The sequence below is a fragment of the Rhododendron vialii genome, chromosome 5a (assembly GCF_030253575.1).
Source record: "Rhododendron vialii isolate Sample 1 chromosome 5a, ASM3025357v1".
In the NCBI taxonomy this organism is placed as follows: Eukaryota; Viridiplantae; Streptophyta; class Magnoliopsida; order Ericales; family Ericaceae; genus Rhododendron; species Rhododendron vialii.
The window spans coordinates 92,709-114,318 of NC_080561.1; the positions used below are offsets into that span (position 1 = coordinate 92,709).

At 40.4% G+C, this 21,610-nt stretch overlaps 1 protein-coding gene across 11 annotated transcripts; it reads right to left on the reverse strand.

Moving 5' to 3' along the window:
- Positions 1 to 656: 656 nt before the first annotated feature.
- LOC131327014 (splicing factor U2af large subunit B) lies at positions 657 to 20,874 on the reverse strand. Of its 11 annotated transcripts, none has more exons than XM_058359962.1 (15): positions 20,792 to 20,874; positions 20,393 to 20,509; positions 18,334 to 18,662; positions 17,964 to 18,065; positions 5,453 to 5,566; positions 5,342 to 5,379; positions 4,756 to 4,829; positions 4,582 to 4,629; positions 4,406 to 4,465; positions 3,542 to 3,602; positions 3,336 to 3,448; positions 1,946 to 2,392; positions 1,631 to 1,766; positions 1,307 to 1,374; positions 657 to 1,027 (listed from the first exon to the last, which is right to left on the reverse strand). In XM_058359962.1, the coding sequence occupies exons 2-15, from the start codon at positions 20,507 to 20,509 to the stop codon at positions 890 to 892; spliced, it is 1,845 nt and encodes a 614-aa protein (XP_058215945.1). In that variant the 5' UTR covers positions 20,792 to 20,874; the 3' UTR covers positions 657 to 889. The 11 variants fall into 11 exon arrangements, with proteins under 11 accessions (XP_058215945.1, XP_058215946.1, XP_058215947.1 ...); XM_058359963.1 differs by having other exon boundaries at positions 20,691 to 20,830; XM_058359964.1 differs by lacking the exon at positions 20,792 to 20,874 and adding an exon at positions 19,063 to 19,153.
- Between the last annotated feature and the right edge of the window lie 736 nt (positions 20,875 to 21,610).

Sequence of the window (21,610 nt, forward strand, 5' to 3'; positions counted from 1 at the left end):
AAGATAAAGATACCCATGTAATAAAAGCATAAACCAATTGTAAAAGGCCCGCTAACCCCAAAGAATCGTTCCACCCTTGAATCTTCTTCTCAATTCTTAGAGAAACAGTTCAAAAAATCTCTCCTTCCTTTTGACAAAAAGTTCATATCAGATCCCACAAAAGTACCTGGCCGAGGTACCAATCTCATTACTCCCCAGAAAAGAAAATCCATACCACAGATCTTCTGGATCACAGTAAGTACTAAAGAAGTCACTTGAGACACCAAATATCACAGGATTCAAAATGGGGAAAAATGAGCAGTCATCGGCAAACATAACATGCGAGACATCAGAGGGATTTGCTGAAGCTTTGGAATCCAAGCCACCCATGTTAAATTGGTTCATGATAGAAACAGACGACATATTACCAACAGCTAACAAAATACCTCTCCGATGACCAAATTGCATTGAAAATGACATCAAGACAGCAGAAAATCCAAGGCAAATTGTAGAATACAAGCAAAAAAATTTAGAATACAAGCAACAGAAAGAAGAAAGTGTAATAATCCTATTTTTTCCCTTTTGAAAAAAGGACAATTCCTACAGAAAATCTGGAATGCTCCTCTCTTCCCCTAATGGTGTTTCAACTTTCAAGCTAATATCACCGAGAAAACATAGGTCCACCAAAACTAATATTTCCTTTTCATTCTTGGCCTGGTACAAAATATCAAGTCATAGAAATCTAGGTTAGGGAGTAAATTGTGCCCCGAAACGAAAACTACAATAAGACAACAAAGTAGAACTACGAACTGTCATGAGCACACAATCCTCTGCAAAACAATCCCATATAAAAAAGCTTAGAGAAACAAATAAACATAAAAAAGTTAGCTGCCGGTGCATAAGCAGATAATTAGCCATCATAATCTGCCTCAGCGAATTTGTTCTCCGGATAAAAAACAGCCACAACTTGATTCCCACCAAACTTCCTTCCGTTCAAACCTTGGCGAGCTTTGGTGGCACCATCTACATCTACATACTCTAAGAACACCTAAAAGGCAAACAATTTTGTTAGTAATTGCACTTCAAGAGTGCAAATAGCCTCTAGCCAGATTCATAGACCAATCCAGGAACACCCCAAAAGCAACCAAAGATAAGGGAGCTCTCTGCCTTGAAGGATACTAAAAATGCAAAAGACAAAGAGAAATAGTTGATCCCCTTTCCAGAAGCCTCTGTTGATACTAAGTTTCTACTAACATGAACTATTTTTTAACCTCAATACTGTAAGGAAACAAGACAGTTGGATCTTAAAACATTCAAGATCACTGACCTTCCCAAGCCCTGGAGTTGGTTCACCATTGGGATTCGGGCGCGGAATGACCACGTTCACCAAGGTACCTGCATATGGCAAAGAAAATTGAATCCAATGTATCAGTATAGATGCAATACACAGTATCAGGTGAACATAGAAATAAGGCTGTGGAGTCTTCTGTCTGTATGTTAGGCCTGATTCTGTATAGCACAATAGGCTGTAAAACAGAAAGATAGAACACAAAGCAAATCAATACATGAGAACGAAGATTTTGGAGGCTAAAAGGGCGAAAGAAGCAATTAATAAATTCATGCAACATCATGAGGTCACCCCAGAACTTACCAAATTTTCCGCATTCTGTTCTCATGTCCTCTATTATGTCTTCATAATCTTCATCATCTTTGAGCTCATCAACATTGACCACTTGAGTTAAGCACAAAACCTTAGTGGCCAATGCAGTAGGTTGTAACATGAGCCTCTACGAAAGAAAATTGCAGTCAGAAACGAACCCAAGAAATCCATACCCGACAAGCTGTTCCATATGGCACTCAGAATTTAATTGAAGATTGCAAAATACAGGTAGCCTATAAGAAAACAGGTTAAGCATTTGCTCTACGGACAAATGCACATCAAGTCGAAAAAAATTGTTGCTCTCACCTGTAATGCTATTTGTTGTTGGGCATGCAACAGTACATTCTCTTGTTCAGGTTTAGGTTGGGTAGTGCCCTGGTTAGCACGCCTAACAGTAAGAGTTTTATCACCCATTTTTATTCCATTCAGTGCCGCACAAGCAATATCCGTAACTGCGAGGTCCTGGTAAACACAGAATGCATAGCCTTTGGAGTTTCCGGTTTCTCTGTCCTTCACAAGATCAAAACCCCGAAGGGGCCCAAAAGATTCAAGGAGCTCCCTGATCTGTACTTCAGTGAAGTAATAAGGAAGCCCACCCACAAAAATTCTGTCAGGACCCTCAAGCCCACCGGCAGATCCTGGTGTTAGCCCAACAGCACCCAGGTTCAGATTTGGATTAGGTTGGCTCGGCCCCAGTGTAGCAGCCAGTGAGGGGTTATAATCACTAGGTCTCCTCACTTTAACTGGTGCTCCCTGGAGATAAGAATATATAAGACATATAGGTCGATACAACACGCAATCGTTAAAACTTGTATTTAATTTTCACACTCCTTTTTTATAATCACGCTCCCTTTTTTTCCTTTTGTGTTGTGAATTTACAAAATTAACCTTTCATTTGTATACTCTTTTGCACATGGAAGGACAATATGGTAAATTCACATCAGAAAAAGACAAAAAGGGAGTGTGATTATAATAAATAAATAAAAAGGGAGTGTGAAAATGCACATTGACAAGGTTGAACTAATGTATACAAGATAGAGAGGCATGGGTCTATGAAGCATGTGACCGTACAAGTATGGGTACTTGTACCATATGGGTAGGTCAATACGACAAAAGCAAAAACAAGTAGGGTACGGGTATTGGGGTACAAAAACTGTATTCTACAATTTAGATGAATCTGTAACACGTAGTAATTGCTCATAAAATAAAGGAAATAGCCATAATCCAACAAAAAAACAACAATTTAAAAAAGTCAAACTCAAGATACAAATACGAGTGTAATGTCATTAAACTAAACAACCAATAGACCAAAATCTCTAAGTATGAAGTTAGCTTAATTTTTGTATGAAATATAATACTAATTTGGATGGGGTATGGCTTCGGCATATATTGAGGTACATCTCGAGAATGGCAAAAACTATACAGAAAAATTCCGTTGCCTGTTTTGCACACCTGGTACGCCTATACAAGTATGATTCAAAGTACCAGTATGCGGTGCATTACGGGTACACTATGATTTTAAATTATCCATGCTTCATAGGAAAGAGTCAGAGAACTTAATAATAAACCCCCGACCCCAGCCACACACGTAGGGAGACAAGAGACAGAGTAAACGAATTTCTACATGAACATATTTCTACTAAATTTTAAACTCCGAGCCACATCTTTTAAATGAGTCAGGAAAACATTCAAGCACCTCAAAAATAATGCCATCCAAGGCCATGGCATTGCTGGCTTCCTCTACAGATCTCATCTCCACAAAAGCAAACTTCTTCTCGTGGTTTATATAGACGTTAACAACAGCATCTCCTGAACATCACAACAAAGAGTAAATAGCTACACATTTAAAAGCATGTAACTTTAGGCATACATGAAAATTGCAATCAAATACTACTGACTAACCTGGACCAGCAGTGTTTCCTCCAATTGCAGACATAACATGGCTGAAAAAGGTTGCCACAGACTGCATAAAAGGTCATCAACATTAAGCAAGTTGAACACATTATATGCTACATACATTGGAAAATGCTAGATAATGTGCAGAAAATGTATCGATATTGTTGAAAACATATTGAAATCTGCGAATGTATAGCAAAACCTACAATCACTAAAAAGTTCTGGATTCATATACATCAATTTCAAAAACCAACATATAAAAAATAGACTAGAAATGACATCTGTCATGTCAAAAGGGTAAGTGGAATGAATGGCATTGGGATACAAATTGAAATACAGTGAACTAGGGCCACTTTGAGGTTCCTATGAGGTAAGGCATCGAGGGAGCCATTATGAAAAACGTTTGGGCAGTTACGAAGGAAGCATCGAGCACACACTGACCATGAGTTGGAAATGCAATTGAACTCTATGAGATCTTACCTATCATTGTTCCTTTGTAGCCTAATGTTAGAGGGGTCAGTTGTTAAACTGACTGGTTGGAGTTTCAAATCCTACTTTGGACATGTGATTTGTTTTGAATAGAATCAGAAAAGGAAACAACGTTAGAAATTTCAATATCTGCTCATAACTTGCGCAGTTAACAAAAAAGCTTGAGGAAAAAATGTTATCTTCCAAGAAGCCTACTCTTCATGTTGTGCTTAATATGCATTCAAAATTTCAAAAGCATGGTAAATCAGACAACTAATCGGTAAACACAGCTTGCATCAACATCAACTATTCACAGCATATGGATAGCAGAGTCAACAGACACTCTTAAACGCCAACACAAACAATGTACAAATGGTACTAGAAAGGAACATTAGACCTCACCTGTTCATTTGCACTCGGAGGAAGCCCACCAACGTACACGCGCCGAGCATGTCTAGTAGCCTGCCATCATGATATTTCAAGTAAAATATCAAACACCCACTAACAAAGTAAGAGCAGTAAAAATTACGCAAAGAAACAGAAGCATTAACAGAAAATCATTGCTTTCTCATGCTAACCTGCTGAGTCATTGCCTGGACTGGCATAATAGGAAGAGCTCCAAATTGCTGCAGAAAGGCAATAATTTTTATTTATTTATAAGAAAGTGTATTAGCAAGCTAATGCGGAAAACATGAAACCTAATAGATCAAGGATAGCATGACAAATCATTTGACTGGCGAAAGGAAAAATACCTGACCAGTTGGCAAAGGGAACATGTTTGGAAACATTCCAGGAATAGCTGGGGGGGTGGTCCCCGGGATTTGACCTGCAAAGGCTGATGAATTACATTCCTGAACTGAACATGAATCATCTTCATACTCTTCCACTATAAGTAAACACTATCTGACACACCTCACTAAATGTAATCAAATCCTAGTGTCTTGGATAAAATAAATCAAAAAAGATCTAACAGAAAATACATCATAGTTCAAGTACTGGAGGAAATATTCGCAAAACTACCAAAACAGGCAATAGTTTCCTGATGAAGACGAACAAGACCCATCAAACTGGTGCATCGATTCCTCCTTGTACATTAAAGCTACAGAAGTCGGCTCACGCCCATTGTACAGTGGGGCTAGTAGCCCAACATTGCCTTCTTACAACAAAGACAAGATGTAGAAACAACAAACAAACACCAAACACAAGAAACAACCAAAAAAAAAACTCAGTTTCTGTAATATTGCACCAAGTAATTAACTATAAGAAAAGGAATACAGCATGTTTAGGGACCATGGTTCTTAACGTGTGCAAATAAAAGACCAAACAAGTATGGCTTACCAAAATGACACCATGCCATTTGATAGGAACTTTCCACACTATACCAAAAACAAAAACAGAAGAGAAGTTATACAAATATAGCCATGGTACCGTATGTGATGGAACAAGTACCTGCAACAGCTGCAGCTGCAGCACCAGCTAATATTGCAGAAGCGGGAGGTGCCATATCGAAACCGCTTATCCTTTTGCTGCAAGTATAAACCACTTACACTTACTAATAAAGCTCTGCAATAAATCAATATACAAGATACACGTAACACGGGTAAATTATTATGTGACAATAATTCCAATGACCAACAAACAGAACAAACAGGTCAATCAGGAATAAAAGTGCACACCAGTCACCAGTCAACCCTGAAAAAAAGTTCTGCTCAGATCTAGCAAGGTGTGAGGGAAAGGAAACTCGTATATCATGTAACAGGGAATCTTTTTCAGTTTTGCCATTCTTTCAAGTTCCTGTCACATAATCTAGTACTAAATAACGTACAGTTGCAGCATTGTGCAAGTAATTTGGTACTTAAAAAGTTCAGCACCACTACTTTAAACGTAAATGCAAGTGGCAAAGTGAACTTATAGATCAGAAATGAGAAAACCAGTAAGCTAAGCACATTTACCAATGATTTCAGAAATTCAAAGCAAAAAGAATCCAAAAGCTCACCATGCTGCTCTGCATTGTAAGTGGAGGTGTTCAAATAAGAGAGAAGAAATACAAAGGCTTTGTTTGTTTCTCTTTTTAACTTTGTTTTAGTTTGTTTTCTAATCATTACCCTATTTCTCCAATTATTACTTTCATTTCTCTCTCTATCTCTCTCTACTCATTACCCCTCCTTCCAATCATTACCCTATTTCTCTCTCCAACCACTACCAAAATTAGCAACTGTCTTCAGTAGCTCATCCCCTTATTGCTCATCATAAACATTTTATTTTTCAAATGAAAGAACTTCCACAAGAACCATAGTAGCATGCTTTATGTTGTTTGGGAGAATAAGAAAAGTGTATTGGGTGTTAATCAACCCTAACACAAACAACTACTCCCTCCGTCCCAATTTGTTCCGCCCTTATTCCTTTTTGGGATGTCCCAAAATGAAACGCTTGTTTCAAAACTTTCCATTTTTAGATGTCAAGATTACCATTTTACCCCTCATTTAAGGAGAGAGATTCTCCCTCCCAAATTCAAATTCAATGCAAATGGCCGGCAAAACTGAATTTGGCTCCATTATCTTCATATGACATGACAGGAGGAGAGTACTTTTGAATTGGTGGGTTCAATTATTTATTTTTACAAAATTTTAGTAATATTTTCTTAAAAGGGTAAAATGGTAAAATTGATCAAAAGCCAAAGTAAGTACAATGTTTTCTTAAATTTCGTGAAAGTCAAAGTAGGTGGAACAAATTGGGACGGAGGGAGTATTATTTATAATATGAGAGACGTAGTTACAATACTTGACTAAGCAATGTGGGACTTAGACGAATAACAATATTCTAACACTCCCCCTCAAGCTAAAGAATAGATACCATAAAGTCCCAGCTTGTTACACGACTCCTCTAACCATGACTTGAACAATGACTTAGTAAACATAACTACCAATTGAGATCCTGTAGACACAAACGGAGTAGCTATCACACCACCAATTAACTTCTCACGCACTAGATGACAATCAACTTCAATATGCTTGGTCCTTTCATGAAATACCGGATTAGATGCAATGTGAATAGCAACTTGGTTATCACAGTACAAAGGCATAGGCAACTGCACACTGAATCCTATCTCCTCGAGAAATGACCGCAACCATACAATCTCACACGTTGTGTGCATCGTTGCTCTATACTCTGCTTCTGCACTAGACAGGGCAACCACGGTCTGCTTCTTACTCTTCCAATTAACAAGATATCCCCCAAGGAAAACACAATATCCAGTAGTGGATCTCCTATCAGATGGTCCTCCTGCCCAATCAGAATCAGTGAATGCCTCAACGCATAAGTGTCCATTAGCTCGATATAACAAACCACGTCCAGGATGTGACTTAAAGTACTTCACAATCCTAAGAACTGCTTCCCAATGTGGACTGCGAGGAGCAGACATAAACTGACTCACCACACTAACTGCAAAAGAAATATCCGGACGTGTAATCGTAAGGTAATTCAGCTTACCAACCAAACGACGATACTGATCAGGATTGGAGAGCAGCTCCCCCTGTCAACACACAATTTGACATTGGGATCCATAGAAGTCTCAACAGGCCTAGTTCCCAACAAACCAGTATCTTCAAGAATATCCAGCGCATACTTCCTCTGTGATAAGCTAATACCTTCTTTGGATTGCGCCACCTCAACACCTAAGAAGTATCGTAGTTTTCCCAAATCTTTAGTATGAAACTGTTGATGTAAGAAGGTTTTTAGCTCATCCATACCTTACTGGTCATCACCGGTAATAATAATGTCATCCACAGAGACAATCAATAATACTCTCCCTCGGTCCGATGTGAGGGAGAACACAAAATGATCAGACTGACTGCGATGAATGCCAAATCTCAAAACTGCATCACTAAACTTGCCAAACCACGCTCTAGGAGACTGCTTAAGCCCGTATAGTGCTTTGCGAAGACGACATACTTGATTACGTCCCCCCTGAGCAACAAATCCCGGTGGTTGCTCCATGTAGACCTCCTCCTGGAGATCCCCATGAAGAAAGGCATTTTTGACATGTAGTTGAAACAATGGCCAGCCAAGACTTGCTGCAAGAGAAATAAGAATTCGAACAAAACCAAGTTTGGCTACAGGAGAAAACGTCTCCGAATAATCCACACCATAAGTATGGGTGTAGCCCTTAGCAACAAGGCGAGTTTTATAACGCTCAACAGTGCCATCAGGAAGATACTTGCCAGTGAATACCCAACGACAGCCAACAGTAGTTTTACTAGCAGGAAAAGGAACCAACTCCCACGTGCCATTATGATGAAGGGCAGACATCTCATCCTCTATAGCTTTCCGCCACTCCAAATCAGATAAGGCCTCCTGAACAGTGTTAGGAACAAAAATGGAAAAAATAGAAGTAAGCACAAAGGGACGGAGACAGATGATCATAGGAAACAAACTGTGCAATAGGATGAAAAGTGCAAGACCGAATACCTTTTTGAAGAGCAATTGGAAGACGAGGGGATGGTGGAGGTGGAGGTGGCGGTGGAGGAAGTGAAGGTGTAACCGGATCTTGGGACGGAGGAGGCATGGTGGCTGGTACTAGTGGGGCTGTTAAGACTTTCTACTGACGAACATACACCAGCAAGGGTGGCACAAATGGTACACAAATAGGAAACACAGACAGGAAGATCAACTAAAGTATGGTGACCCGAGTAAAAGGGAAATGACTCATGAAACATGAAATCAGCACAAACAAAATGACAACGTAGAGATGGTGAGTAACACTTATACCCTTTCTGAGTGCGCGAGTATCCTAGGAAAATACACCGAATTGACCGTGGATCAAGTTTGTCCTGGTCAGGATCAAGAGCATGAACATAACAGGTGCACCCGAACACTCGTAGGGGTAAAGAATGAAGAGGGCGACCAGGAAATAAAATTGTATGGGTATCTGACCGCCTAGGACGCTAGATGGCATACGATTGATCAAGTAACATGTTGTAAGAACAGCATAACTCCAGGAAGACTTAAGAACGTGCATTTGAAAAACAGTGCACGCATAACTTCTGATAAATGCCTAATCTTGTGTTCAGCAACTCCATTTTGTTGTGGGTTACTTGAGTTGAAGCGGAAGGTTATTCATGGCTGCCGATCGACGAGGTTCAGGGCACCACCAAGGTATGGTGAAACCAAGCCGTCCAGTTGATCCATGAGGGGATGACGAGTAGGATAGGAAGACGAAGCGGCTACGAGGAAGCTCGAGATTTCGATTCAGTACTGACAACACGGGATTAGGAAGTCCGGTACAAAATCTCAAACATCGATTCACGGAATCAATGGGATTTAAGCCTTCACATTGAAGAGGCTGAATATTTTGGAAAAGAAAGACATAAATTTGTCCCAGTTGTCTCTTTACATTCAAGAACCATTTCAATTACTGTATTAAAGAGGGAAAACATTAGATAATTTTGATGCAACCAAAGATATCCATAGATAATGTAGAGAGCGAAACTCCCAAATGGGATACAAAAGAGACTAGCTCTTGAAAATATTTGTTCAAAATGATAAAAGCTGCCAAAAAAAACGACTCCAACACCTATATATAGACTCAATACAAAAAGACATAAATATCCTTACTACATACTACATCATACTCCCCTACTAAAAAAGAAACTTGTCCTCAAGTTACGATAGTGTCCTCTGACAAATAGGGCACCAAATGTTGCACATTAAATGTGTTGGAGATGCCCAAGTGAGAGGGTAAGCGGACTTGATAAGCGTTGTCATTGATCTTGCGCAAGACTTCACAAGGACCCACTTTCTGATCGTTTAACTTCATGTAAGCACCGTGAGAATGGCTATCCTTGCTCAAGATAACCCAAACAAGATCCCCTTCTTTGAACAAAACCTCCCTTTTGTGTGCATCAACTGCTGCCTTATACTTCGCATTGGACTTCTCAATGTTGAGCTTAACTTGAGAGTGGATATTCTTCATAAACGTAGCCATATCTTCCGCCTTGGAGTGTTGGCAAAGGAACGAGGTCAACCACACTAGAAGGTTTCAACCCATAAACCGCTTCAAATGGGGAAATGTGGATGGTGCGGTTTAGAGAAGAATTGTAAGCAAACTCTGCCAAGGGAAGAATTTCATCCCAACTTTTTGGATGTTCACCAACTAAGTATCGCAACAAATTCCCAAGACTCCGGTTTACCACTTCTGTTTGACCATTGGTTTGAGGGTGAAAAGAAGTACTAAAGCATAAGTTGGTGCCAATTTTTCTCCACAAGGTCCTCCAAAAGTGGGCAAGAAACTTAGCATCTCTATCGGAGACAATAGAAGTAGGGACGCCATGCAACTTGTAGACCTCCTTGAAATAGAGATTGGCAATGTTAGTCGCATCCATAGTCTTCTTACAAGGTATGAAATGAGCCATTTTTTAAAACCGATCCACTACCACCATGATAGAATCACTCCGCTTTTGTGTAGGAGGAAGCCCCAAAACAAAATCCATACTCACACATTTCTAAGGACTTTCCGCCACCGGTAAAGGCAAATACAATCCCGCATTAGTGGCTGTTCCCTTACTCCGTTGGCAAGTTTGGCACCTTTGCACATAGCCCCCCACATCTTTACTCATTCCCGACCAATAATATGCATCTTGAAGCAACGCTAGAGCCTTATCCTTGCCAAAATGACCTAACTTATGACTTTCGGCCAACAATTGCTCCCTTAAAGAGCATGTAGGGACACACAACTTAAGTTCTTTGAAGAGAAATCCATCCTTCAACATGAAACATGGATCGATATCCTTATTACCCTTTCGCAAAGCATCGATTATCCTACTAAAGTAAGGATCTTCGGCATAGAAAATGCGAAATTCTTCAAACCCAACAACCTTGTTCTTCATTTCCACCAAGAGAGCCACTCTTCTACTCAAACCATCGGCCACTTTGTTGAGAATCCCCGATTTGTGCCTCAAAGAGAACGTGAATTGTTGTAGATAAGCCACCCACTTGGCATGCCGTTTATTGAGGTGTTGTTGGCTATTAATGTACTTAAGAGCTTCATGATCGGTGGACAAATTCCTTGTAGGCAAGGTAGTAACTCCAATGCTTAATGGCTTGGACAATGGCATAGAATTCCAAGTCATAAGTAAAGTACTTGAGTTTAGCACCATTCAACTTCTCGCTAAAGAAAGCAATAGGTTGACCACCTTGGCTTAAGACTCCACCAATTTCCACTCCCGAAGCATCACAATCAAGTTCAAAAGTTTTGTCAAAGTCGGGTAAGGCCAAGATAGGAGCTTCCGTAAGCTTGGACTTCAACAATTTGAAACTCTTGGCGGCTTCTTGGGACCATATGAACACCCTTTGCTTGAGGCAATCGGTAAGAGGAGCGGCGATACTACTAAAGTTGGCAATGAACCTCCAGTAGAAGGTAGCTAACCCATGAAATTCATGAACATTTGTAGGCATTGGCCATTCTACAATGGCCTTAATCTTGTCTTCATCCATGTGAACCCCTTTTGAAGACACCACATACCCCAAAAATACCACCCTATCAACGGCAAAACTACATTTCTTCAAGTTCCCATAAAATTTCTCTTCTCAAGATTTCAAAGACTTGTTGGATGTGGGATAAATGATCTTCAAAGCACCGACTATACACCAAGATATCATCAAAGTACACAACTACACATATACCCAATAGAGGTTGAAGCATTTGAGTCATTACCCGCATAAAAGTGCTTGGAGCATTGGTAAGACCAAAAGGCATCATAAGCCATTCAAAGAGGCCATGAGGGGTCTTGAAAGCCGTTTTCCATTCATCTCCTAGGCGAACTCGAATTTGATGATAACCACTTCTTAAATCAATCTTTGAGAAGACCTTTGAACCGACAAGGCAATCCAACATATCATCTAGCCTTGGAATGGGAAAGCGGTACTTGATAGTGATCTTGTTGATAGCTCTATTATCCACACACATCCTCCATGAACCATCCTTCTTTGGAGTCAAAAGAGCCGGCACCGCACAAGAGCTAAGGCTTGCCCTTATGTAGTCTTTCTCTAGAAGATCCTTAACTTGCCTTTGAATCTCTTCCCTCTCCCTTGGAGACATTCTATATGCAGGCTTGTTCAGAAGGGGCACCCTGGGTACCAAGTCGATACAATGTTAAATATCTCACAAAGGAGGCAAGTCGGAAGGCAACTCTTGAGGAAACACATCAACATACTCCTTCAAAAGTTTAGAAATCGCCTCGGGAACATCCGACACACCCATATCCGCCATAGAAACCAACACTAGAACATACCCGGTTTCATGACTTTCCTTGAGAAATCCTTTAAAAGCAAGCAACGTAGCGTAGTGGGAAGAGGCTTTGTAGTCACATTCTCCTTCATGGGTAACAAAGTGAATTGTCGCTTCTCCTTAAGGACGGTGTAGGTATTCTTCTTTCCATCATGGATGGAATGCCTATCATATTGCCACGGGCGACCAAGTAGTAGATGACAAGCATCCATAGGAATCACATCGCACCAAGCTTCATCAAAGTACTTTTGCCGAATAGAGAAAGATACCAAGCACCTTCTAGTCATCTTGATTTCATTGCCCTTCTTGAACCAAGAAAGGGTATAAGGATGGTGATACTCCACCACTTTGAGTTGTAACTTGTCCAACACCTCTTGAGAGACTACATTCTCACAACTTCCGCTATCAATAATCATGTTGCAAACTCTACCGCCAACATTGCAAGTGGTGCAAAAGATATTGGTACGCAACCAATCTTCATTACTAGCATCCTGGAGTAAGGAGAGTCTATTTGATCATCAACGCATAGCCTTCTTCCTCCTCATCATCACCTCCAATTTCTTCACATATTTCTTCCCATAAACGGGAAGATCATCCTCACAACCTTGTTCCGTAACCTCCTCAATAAAAAGTGCCTTGTTACGACCTCCGGAAGCCTTACGACAATCCGAAGACTTGTGACCCGGTTCCCCGCACTTGAAGCACTTAAAACCCCCACTTTGTAATTGATTTTGAGTCCCCAAAGCACCAGATTGAGGTTGATTTTGATCTGGTGTTGAAGTTTTATCCGCTTGGTTTTGAGTACCAACCCCGGAAGAAGCACCTTGGCCACCACTAGAGGAAGAACCACCCCTGGCATAAGAGTAAAAAGGCTACCCGGACTTGGAACCGCCTTGATATTGTTGTCCGGATCTCTAAAACTTCTTCTTTTCTTGCTTTTCGGCCACCAAGGCCCGATTGTAAGCTTCTGAAACCGTCCACAAAGTTTGCATAGCAAGGGCATCTTGGATTGTGATTGTCAACCCACTCATGTACCCTGCAACCATTTGATCTTCACTTTCATTCAAATCAACTCTAGCAACAAGTTGATGGAAAGCCTCCGTGTACTCATCAACACTTCTAACTTGTTTGAGATTATGCAAATTCTTGTAGAGGTTTTGCATATAGTTGAAAGGCAAGAATTGCTCATTGAGTTTCTTCTTTTTCTCTCATTCTCTAATCTTTCTCTTTCCTCTTCGTAGTCTACCTCCTTGCAATTGCTCCCACCAAGCGGAAGCTCTTCCTTTGAGACGGTTCGGAGACATCTCCATAATCAAACACTCTTCCAACAGTGTTTATCCAATCGACAAACTCATCCGGGTTAAGAATTCCATTGAACTCGGGAAGTTCAATCTTGATGTTCTTCTCCCATCTATAAGGAGAGTGAGTGAAAGGTGGCCTACGCCAATTCGGATCACCAAAAGGATTGTCAAAGTGACTTTGAGAGTCCTCGGACCCTCCAATACCTGCACGTGAGACTTGCAAGCCTTGCAGCAACTTGTTGTCTCAACTCTTGAATCTCATGGTTTTGGTTGCCAAACTCATTCTCTTCACCATTGTTCACCACAAAACCTCTACATCTACCTCCTCTTCTACCTCTAGCCCGATAAGCCATGACAATACCCAAATTCAACTCCAAACAAGTAAATCCACCCCAAATAATGAAAACTCAGCCAAATCAGGATACGAACAGCCTCAAATCACAATCAATGGACACAAATAGTGACAACCCAACAACAATCCGCAAGAAATCGAAGCAAATAACTACAAACAAGACAAACCCAGCTGAAATCAAACCTAAAAACACAGATTCGAGTGTCCAAAGAGCAGTTCGGAGGCACTTACCACTGTTTCGAAGGCTGAAAGGGAGCTAATCAGTTGATTTGAGCCTAAACGAAGGCTGATGAAGCCTTAATCAACTGTTTCGAGAGTTGAAACAGGGAAAACGAGCATGAAATCACTGTTTCAAGTTCCAAAAATGGTAGATCTGGGTTTGAAACTTCGATTTAAGTTTCGAAATGGCAGATTCGAGCTCGAACAAGGCTGGGTGTTGTCGAAATCACCTGTTTGATGCTCAAAACAGGTAGAACAAGCCTCAAAATGTTGTATTAGGGCTCGAAAATGGTTGGGTCAGGCTCGAAATCCCAAAACGAGTGCCCTAGGGTGCTTGAACAGGTTCGAAAATGTTTGAACAGCACTCGAAATGCTCTGAATCAGGTCGGAAAAGGGTTTTGAGGTCTGTAACACCAAGAATCAGCTTCGAAATGGTCGATTCTGTAAGTTTAGGGGTCGAAATCGAGATGTAAGAGCTGGGTTTGAGCAGATCTGTTGGTTTTGAGTGGAATAGGGGCTCCGGCGAGATTTTTCGGAGCCGTTTTAGGGTTCCGGCAAGATTTTCCGGCGAGGTTCAGGTTTCCGGTGAGAGTTCCGGTGAGATGAACGGTGGGGATCGAGCCTAGAAGCTTTGATACCAAATGATGCAACCAAAAATACCCATAGATAATGTAGAGAGAGAAACTCCCAAATAGGATACAAAAGAGACTAGCTCTTGATAATATTTGTTTAAAATGATAAAAGCTGCCAAAAAAAACGACTCCAACACCTATATATAGACTCAATACAAAAAGACATAAATACCCTTACTACATACTACATCAAATTTCCAGGAAAGTTGTAGTTTCTTAAGGAAACTGGTTGTTGATTTGTAAGTTAGATTGATTATTAAAGGTGGGAAAACCCAAAAATCTTCTTCATGATCAAATCTAAATCGTCTTCTTTTGGAGAAATTGTAACCAAATGGTTTTGGTTCTCTCCGGTGGTGTTAGAAACGGGTTTGGGGGGAGAAATGGGCAGAATTCGGTTTGGGGATTTGGGTTTTCCCGTCTAAGTTATGGGCAAAATTTTGAAACTGGAGAGAGAGAGAGAGAGAGAGAGAGAGAGAGAGAGAGAGAGAGAGAAATCGTGCAAAACGATGGGGAGAGAGGTAAAGTGAGATGGAGGTGGCGTCGCACCGGTGGTGGCATGCAGGCGTCGGCATCGGTGGAGATGGTGGTGGTGGAGGGGACAAATATGGGGTCGAAGGTTAGAGTAAGGAGGAGGAGAGAGAAAATGTTTTACCTTGTAGACGATTTTGGGAGTACTTCCTGGACAAAACAATTTGAATGGAGTTGGATCCACTTTTTTGTGCCACATCAGATGTCTATGTTGGATCTGTGTTTTTTATCTACGTGTATAGACTTATTGATATCAGAATAAATTAATTGAAAATGACGGGACACACGACTCTCAACCCTAGGATAAAAAGACACTCGATGATGTTTACTGAACTCACAGACTTCACAAGGCAAAACATCAACACTTACATGAAGGTACCAGCCGTTTAAGGTTCTGAAGGGATGGATGACCAAGACAACAATGATGTATCGGAGCCCCACCTTAACCCTAACCCTAAACCACCACAACCCTAAATAGCCACCACAGCTGTCGCCCACCTCTGCCACCATCGCCGCCCACCAAAGCCCTACTATCACAGCAATCGTCCATCACCACCTTTTGAAACCCTAAATCGCAGCCATCCACCTCACAAAACCCTAAACCGCAGCCACAATCGAAGCCTACGACCTTTAAAATTCAAAAACAAAGCCCTAACCAAAGCCCTTGACCTTCAAAACCCCAGTCCAGTGTCCGAAAATCCCCAAATCGACCAATCCAGTGCTCGAAACCCCTACAATCAATTTGAACATTGCTCGAAACCCTCAAAATCAATCTGTCCAGTGTTCAACAACCCTAAATAGCGAATGCCCAGTGCTCGAAAACTCTCCAGTGACCTTAACTCTCAGGCAACCTTCATAAGCAACTACCTTCATAAGCGACTGTTTTTTGTGTTTTCCCTTTGAGATCTGGTTCGTGGCTTTATATCCAGTCAACATCGGCCACTAAAAACCCCTACCCAGTCCTTTTCGATTTCAAGTCTGAAATCCCACCATTTATGTCCGAAATAATCTGAAAGGTGTTTGTTGGCTGACTTGCTGTACCTCCAGCCCTATTTGCAGTTATCAGTTGCATGTACCTTGATTTATGAGCTGCGTTATGTGTTCAGTTGTTGATATTGGTCTCCTGTTGTCCGTGATTGACTTGTTTGCTGCTCTTGTTCTGGTTGGTATCTGGTATGGGCTTCTTTGTTGATGTCTGAGGGGTTGCTACTTGCTATGGTTGTTCAATAAACCCCTAGATTTTTTGTTTCGTTGTTTGCGGCTTGTTGGTGATCTATGTTGGTTTGACATCGTTGGATGCATGTGGTGTTGCGCTCTTGGTTGTTTGTCGATCAATTAGTAGTTTAGTTCATGTTCATGTTCATGTTCATGTTCATGTTCATTGGGTCATTAGTTGGTGGAATATTGGTTGGTTGGTTGGTTAGTCATTGCTCTTTGGTGGTTTGCGCTGCCTTAGTATTGGCTGTTGGATTTATTTGCTCCAGTTAATTGACTTTATTACATCTTGTTGGCGGTTGTTGATTCAGTGCAATGGATGAGAGTGGTAACTCTGCCTCTGGGTTCTGTGGTCGTGATTCTAGGCACAGTGGTCGTAGTTTTGGCCATGTTCTTGATTGTCGTGGTCTAGGTGATTGTACACAAGGTGGAGGTAGTCGCAGTCGTGGTTGTGTTCCTCGACATTGCACTTATTGTAATGGCACTAAGCATACAATTGATTATTGTTGGGATCTTTATGGTTGGCCTTCTACTCGGCAGATTACTCACTCTACTGCTGTCAGAGTGCCTAGTCCCGCGGAGGAGTACCAACGCCTTGTGTCACTTCAGACAGGTTCCTCCATTGATATGCTAACTCAGCCAGGTTCTTCCGTCGCGCGTGTTGCATCCTTTTCTTCTATTCCTTGGGTCATTGATTCTGGTGCATAACTGGTACTTCTAATGTTCTCTCTGGTTATCGGTCTATTGATAAACCATCTCGTGTTACCTTAGCCGATGGCTCTACCACTGATATAATCGGTTTAGGTTCTGTTACTGTCAATTCTTCTTTGACTTTGGATTTCGTAATGCATGTTCCTCGTTTTCCATTAAACCTTGTCTGTTAGTAAACTTACCAAATCATAAAATTGCTCTGTCAAATTCTTCCCTGATGGTTGTGTGTTTCAGGATCTCAAGATGGGGAAGAAAATTGGTGGTGGTACTAACGTGGTGGCATGTATTACTTTACCGACGATGTTCACCCTAGCTCTGATACCATGTTGTTTGGGAGAATAAGAAAAGTGTATAGGGTGTTAATCAACCCTAACACAAACAATTATTATTTATAATATGAGAGACGTAGTTTTAATACTTGACTAAGCAATGTGGGACTTAGACTAATAACAATATTCTAACACTTTACACAAGATACAAGCGTGCGTGCTGACAATAGCTGCAACTTATTCAACCATGGACCTTATGGTACTTACGAAAGTTTAATGAGAGAGATAAAGCAACCGAGATATCCATATTTAGTATTGCATTTAAGCACGATCCAAAACTACACTACTACATTCAAAGTCTCATAGATACTGTTTTGATGAATCAAGCATAAACTTCAAATCATAGATTTCAAAACCAACCATCAGAATGACAAAATGCTACCCCTAACCTTTTTGAACGCGATCTTGATCTGTGCTCTGATCTACCGCTGGAGCGAGATTTAGACCTGTGACTGTGTCTGTGCTCTCTGTCCCCTTCATAATCTTTGGGCCTACACCCAAAATTAAAACAATCTCATCAGCACCTCAAGAAAACACATCTACAAAAAAGAAATTTGATGAAGATTGGATAAAAGTCCACTTTTAGCCTCTCATACTCACAATTTTTGGATTAGCCTATCAAAAGCCGAGAATAGGAGGCTAAGTTTATACCGAATAGTAAATACTTTTTTTACAAGAATGGACCAGAAATCAAAACTGAGAAATGAAATAGATGTGAAACAACAGAAACCGACAAAGAGAACACTAGACCCGCATTACCTCTCATAGTCTCGACTTCGGTGATGGTCATCATCATCCCTATCCCTGCCCCTCCCCCGTCTCTCACTCCGTTCACCGTAGTGGTCTCGGTCTCGGTCTCGGTGGCGATCACGGTCACGACCTTCATCCCTATCCCTGTCCCGAGTTCTGTCCCTATCCCTATCCCGAGTCCTATCCCTTTCTCTATGTCTCTCCTTGTCCTTGTCCATGTCCATATCCCTTCCTCTGTCCCTATCCCTATCCCGGTCCCGGTCTCTTTCCTTATCACGCCCTTTCTCCCTTTCCTTCTCCCTGCTCTTTGAAGACTTTCTTTCATATTCCCGATGGTGCTGCCATAAATAGCATCGCGTCACTTAAAAAACTTTAATCAAACTTCACAATCAGATTGCACAATTGTCATTACTAACCACAAGGATAAAAGAACACATTTCCCGCTACTACAGTACTAAGTACTACTACAAGATAACAAACCAGAAACAACAAAATTTATACTTCCAGCTTGTGTCGATGCCATGGAATCTAAAAGGCCTCAGAATTGGCTCTACAAAGTGCGACAACATTTACATTATCAAGATTCAATCAATAAACACATGCAATCTCATCTGCAACTGAGAACTTAAGTACAAATATGACGACATAATGGGCGAAGAACATTCATTCCATTAGATTTCATAAACGTATGATCGTGGGACATTGCCACTGCTAATATCTATCAATTCCAAAACTTACTTTATTCGAGGGAGAATACCTTTGAAAATCCTCATAGGCAAGGCTGTCTATTTTAGATCTTGTACTCGGATACACTGAACACCAACCTAACCTTCAAGAAAATCAAACTAGAAGAAACTACATTAACTACCTGATTAGAACGGTTGTTTCTCGGAACAAATTCATGGATACTTCCAATTAGTTACATTGGACTGAACACCAACCTAACCTTCCGATTAAAAAAATAAATTAAAACAACTAAACACGCTGGAACATGCAATGCATATGCTCTAATCTTGGATATTTGTATTTTGAAAAGGAATAAGTTGGCATACTAGATCCGAACTTATTGTTCTTAATGCGAGTGAGTTTCAATCATGTAATAACCGATAGGCAATCAAACATGATTTTTGAAATCAATCACTGAGTTGGGAAGGGTCAACATTTTTTCCCGACAGGATTATGTTCAACCACTTTTAGGAACCTATGAGCATAATGTCTTTCGTAAATATGATCCTATTCATTGCCTCATTTGAAGGATCTCAGATTATGACTTCATGACTCTCTCTCAACAATGAACTATTGAGATAGAGAGACTTCCGGGGACAAAGGTGAGGGTAAGAATGCAATTCAACAAGTCCTTGTTAACTTTTTTACCAGTAAATTTTTAACAGGGGTTGCAGTGTCATTTTCTAAATGTCAAGGAGAAATCTGTTGTAACAACAAACCTTAGGGGTGTTGATGAAATTTAGCTGAAAAGAAGATGTTGTTTGATATGAAACTCCCTCTCTCCCGCTAAATCCCCAATGCACATCGGACAACCAACTCTCTCTCAATGGCCTATCGCCACAGTCTGAAGCGCCTAAATGTGATCGTGTTTGATCGGTTTTGCTATAGTTGTGAGAAGGGGCTCAACAAGGACGGAATGAAGAAACACAATGACCAGGTCCACCACTCCGATCATTTCGAGTGCCAGCATGGAGGTTGCAACAACAGCCGTAGTCTCAGATGCCTATCCATACCTAGGTCCACGATCAACTCCATCATCAGTGGTCTACCTTTTCCTTGTGAGGAGCTAGGTTGGGGCATACCGGAATATGTTGTCGCAACCTCCATGCTGGCACTCGATATGATCGAAGCGGTGGACCTGGTCATTGTGTTTCTCCATTGTGAAACCTTTTTCACAACTATAGCAAAATTAATCAAACACGATCGTATTTTGCGCTTCAGACTGCGGCGACAGGCTATTGAGAAATTCTACAGTACTTACATTTAGAACGATCAAAGTGACTCTATCAAAGTGATTCCACACAACAGACATAGGTCTTCCTTTGGATTTAGGAGCAGTTACCTCATCTTCTTCATCGGATAGCTCATTTACTGGCTCAGACATAGTATCACTCTCCATGAGCTCAACCTCTGTTCTTTGGGTGCTAGCAGCACAATCCGCCTCCCCTATGCTCGACATCTAACAACAATTCAGCAAATAGGTAACAAAATCAGTATCAGTTAAAGCCAACACAAACTCACTGATCTCCGAAGCCACAAATCTACACGTCTCCGTATATCATCAAACACGTCTTTCAAACAAATACGAATAATTAGAAGCTCAAAATATAAGAAGATTGATAGGAAACGAATGCAGTTACCTTGACAATTGACTGATTTATTAACAAGTTAGAGCTAATAGCGAAGAATCAGAATCAAGGGATTGAAAGAGAAGAAGAAAAGGAGAGAAATGGTTGTTTACCTAATTCGAAGGATAGTTGAGGAGGAGAAAGGGAAAAAACGACGGAGTGTACGGCTTTCGGTTTCCCCTCTGAAAATGGCACTTTACCCTCCTTAGTTTTGATTGTTTATATTGATAAACCATGTTCTCAAATAGTTACAAATAATTCATAAAAATAGGTGTGAAATTATAATTATTTAGTAGTATATATTACTCCTATATTTTTTTATTTTTTTAAATATCTCACAGTACAGTTCGGATAATCCACGATTTCCAAATGAAAATGCAATCATAATCCGTATCTTACGATTTTATTATTTTTGAATTTATGTTCGAACCATTTATCCACAGACAAAATCTAAAAGGTACGGATCGATCCAGACCGATTTCACAGTTTATCGAATTTTTTGTAGAGCACTAATATTAACACTCCATTTTATCATTCGTCTCGAAAAAGTGAATCAAGAAGTAAGAATAATTTTGTAATGTGACATGAACATGAGTAAAAGACAAAAAAAAAATGAGTGCCAATGAGTAAAAGGAGAGGGTAAAAATCATTTCCCAATGCAAAACAGAAAAACAAAATATTCATACTCTTACAATGGTTGATTAGTATAAAAACAATTTATTCTAGTATATTTTGGGCAACGTGCCCTAAAAACGTAAGGCAGATCGAGGGAGTGCTTTGCAAATGAATTGAAATTTAGAACACTTAATTTTTCAACATCTTTAGACAGTTTATATATTAAAAAATATGGTTAAAAAATTAAGTGTTCCAAATTTCAATCCATTTGAACCGGTGGAAAGATTTTAGTTTTCTGATCATTTTATCTTAAATTG

Excerpts from the sequence above, each read along its gene's own strand:
- LOC131327014 (XM_058359962.1), bottom strand. The coding sequence starts at position 20,509 with ATGTCGAGCATAGGGGAGGCGGATTGTGCTGCTAGCACCCAAAGAACA. Across the intron at positions 4,830-5,341 it reads AATGGCATGGTGTCATTTTG|GTCAAATCCCGGGGACCACC; the intron begins GTAAGCCATACT and ends CAGCCTTTGCAG. Across the intron at positions 2,393-3,335 it reads TGGATGGCATTATTTTTGAG|GGAGCACCAGTTAAAGTGAG; the intron begins GTGCTTGAATGT and ends TCTTATCTCCAG.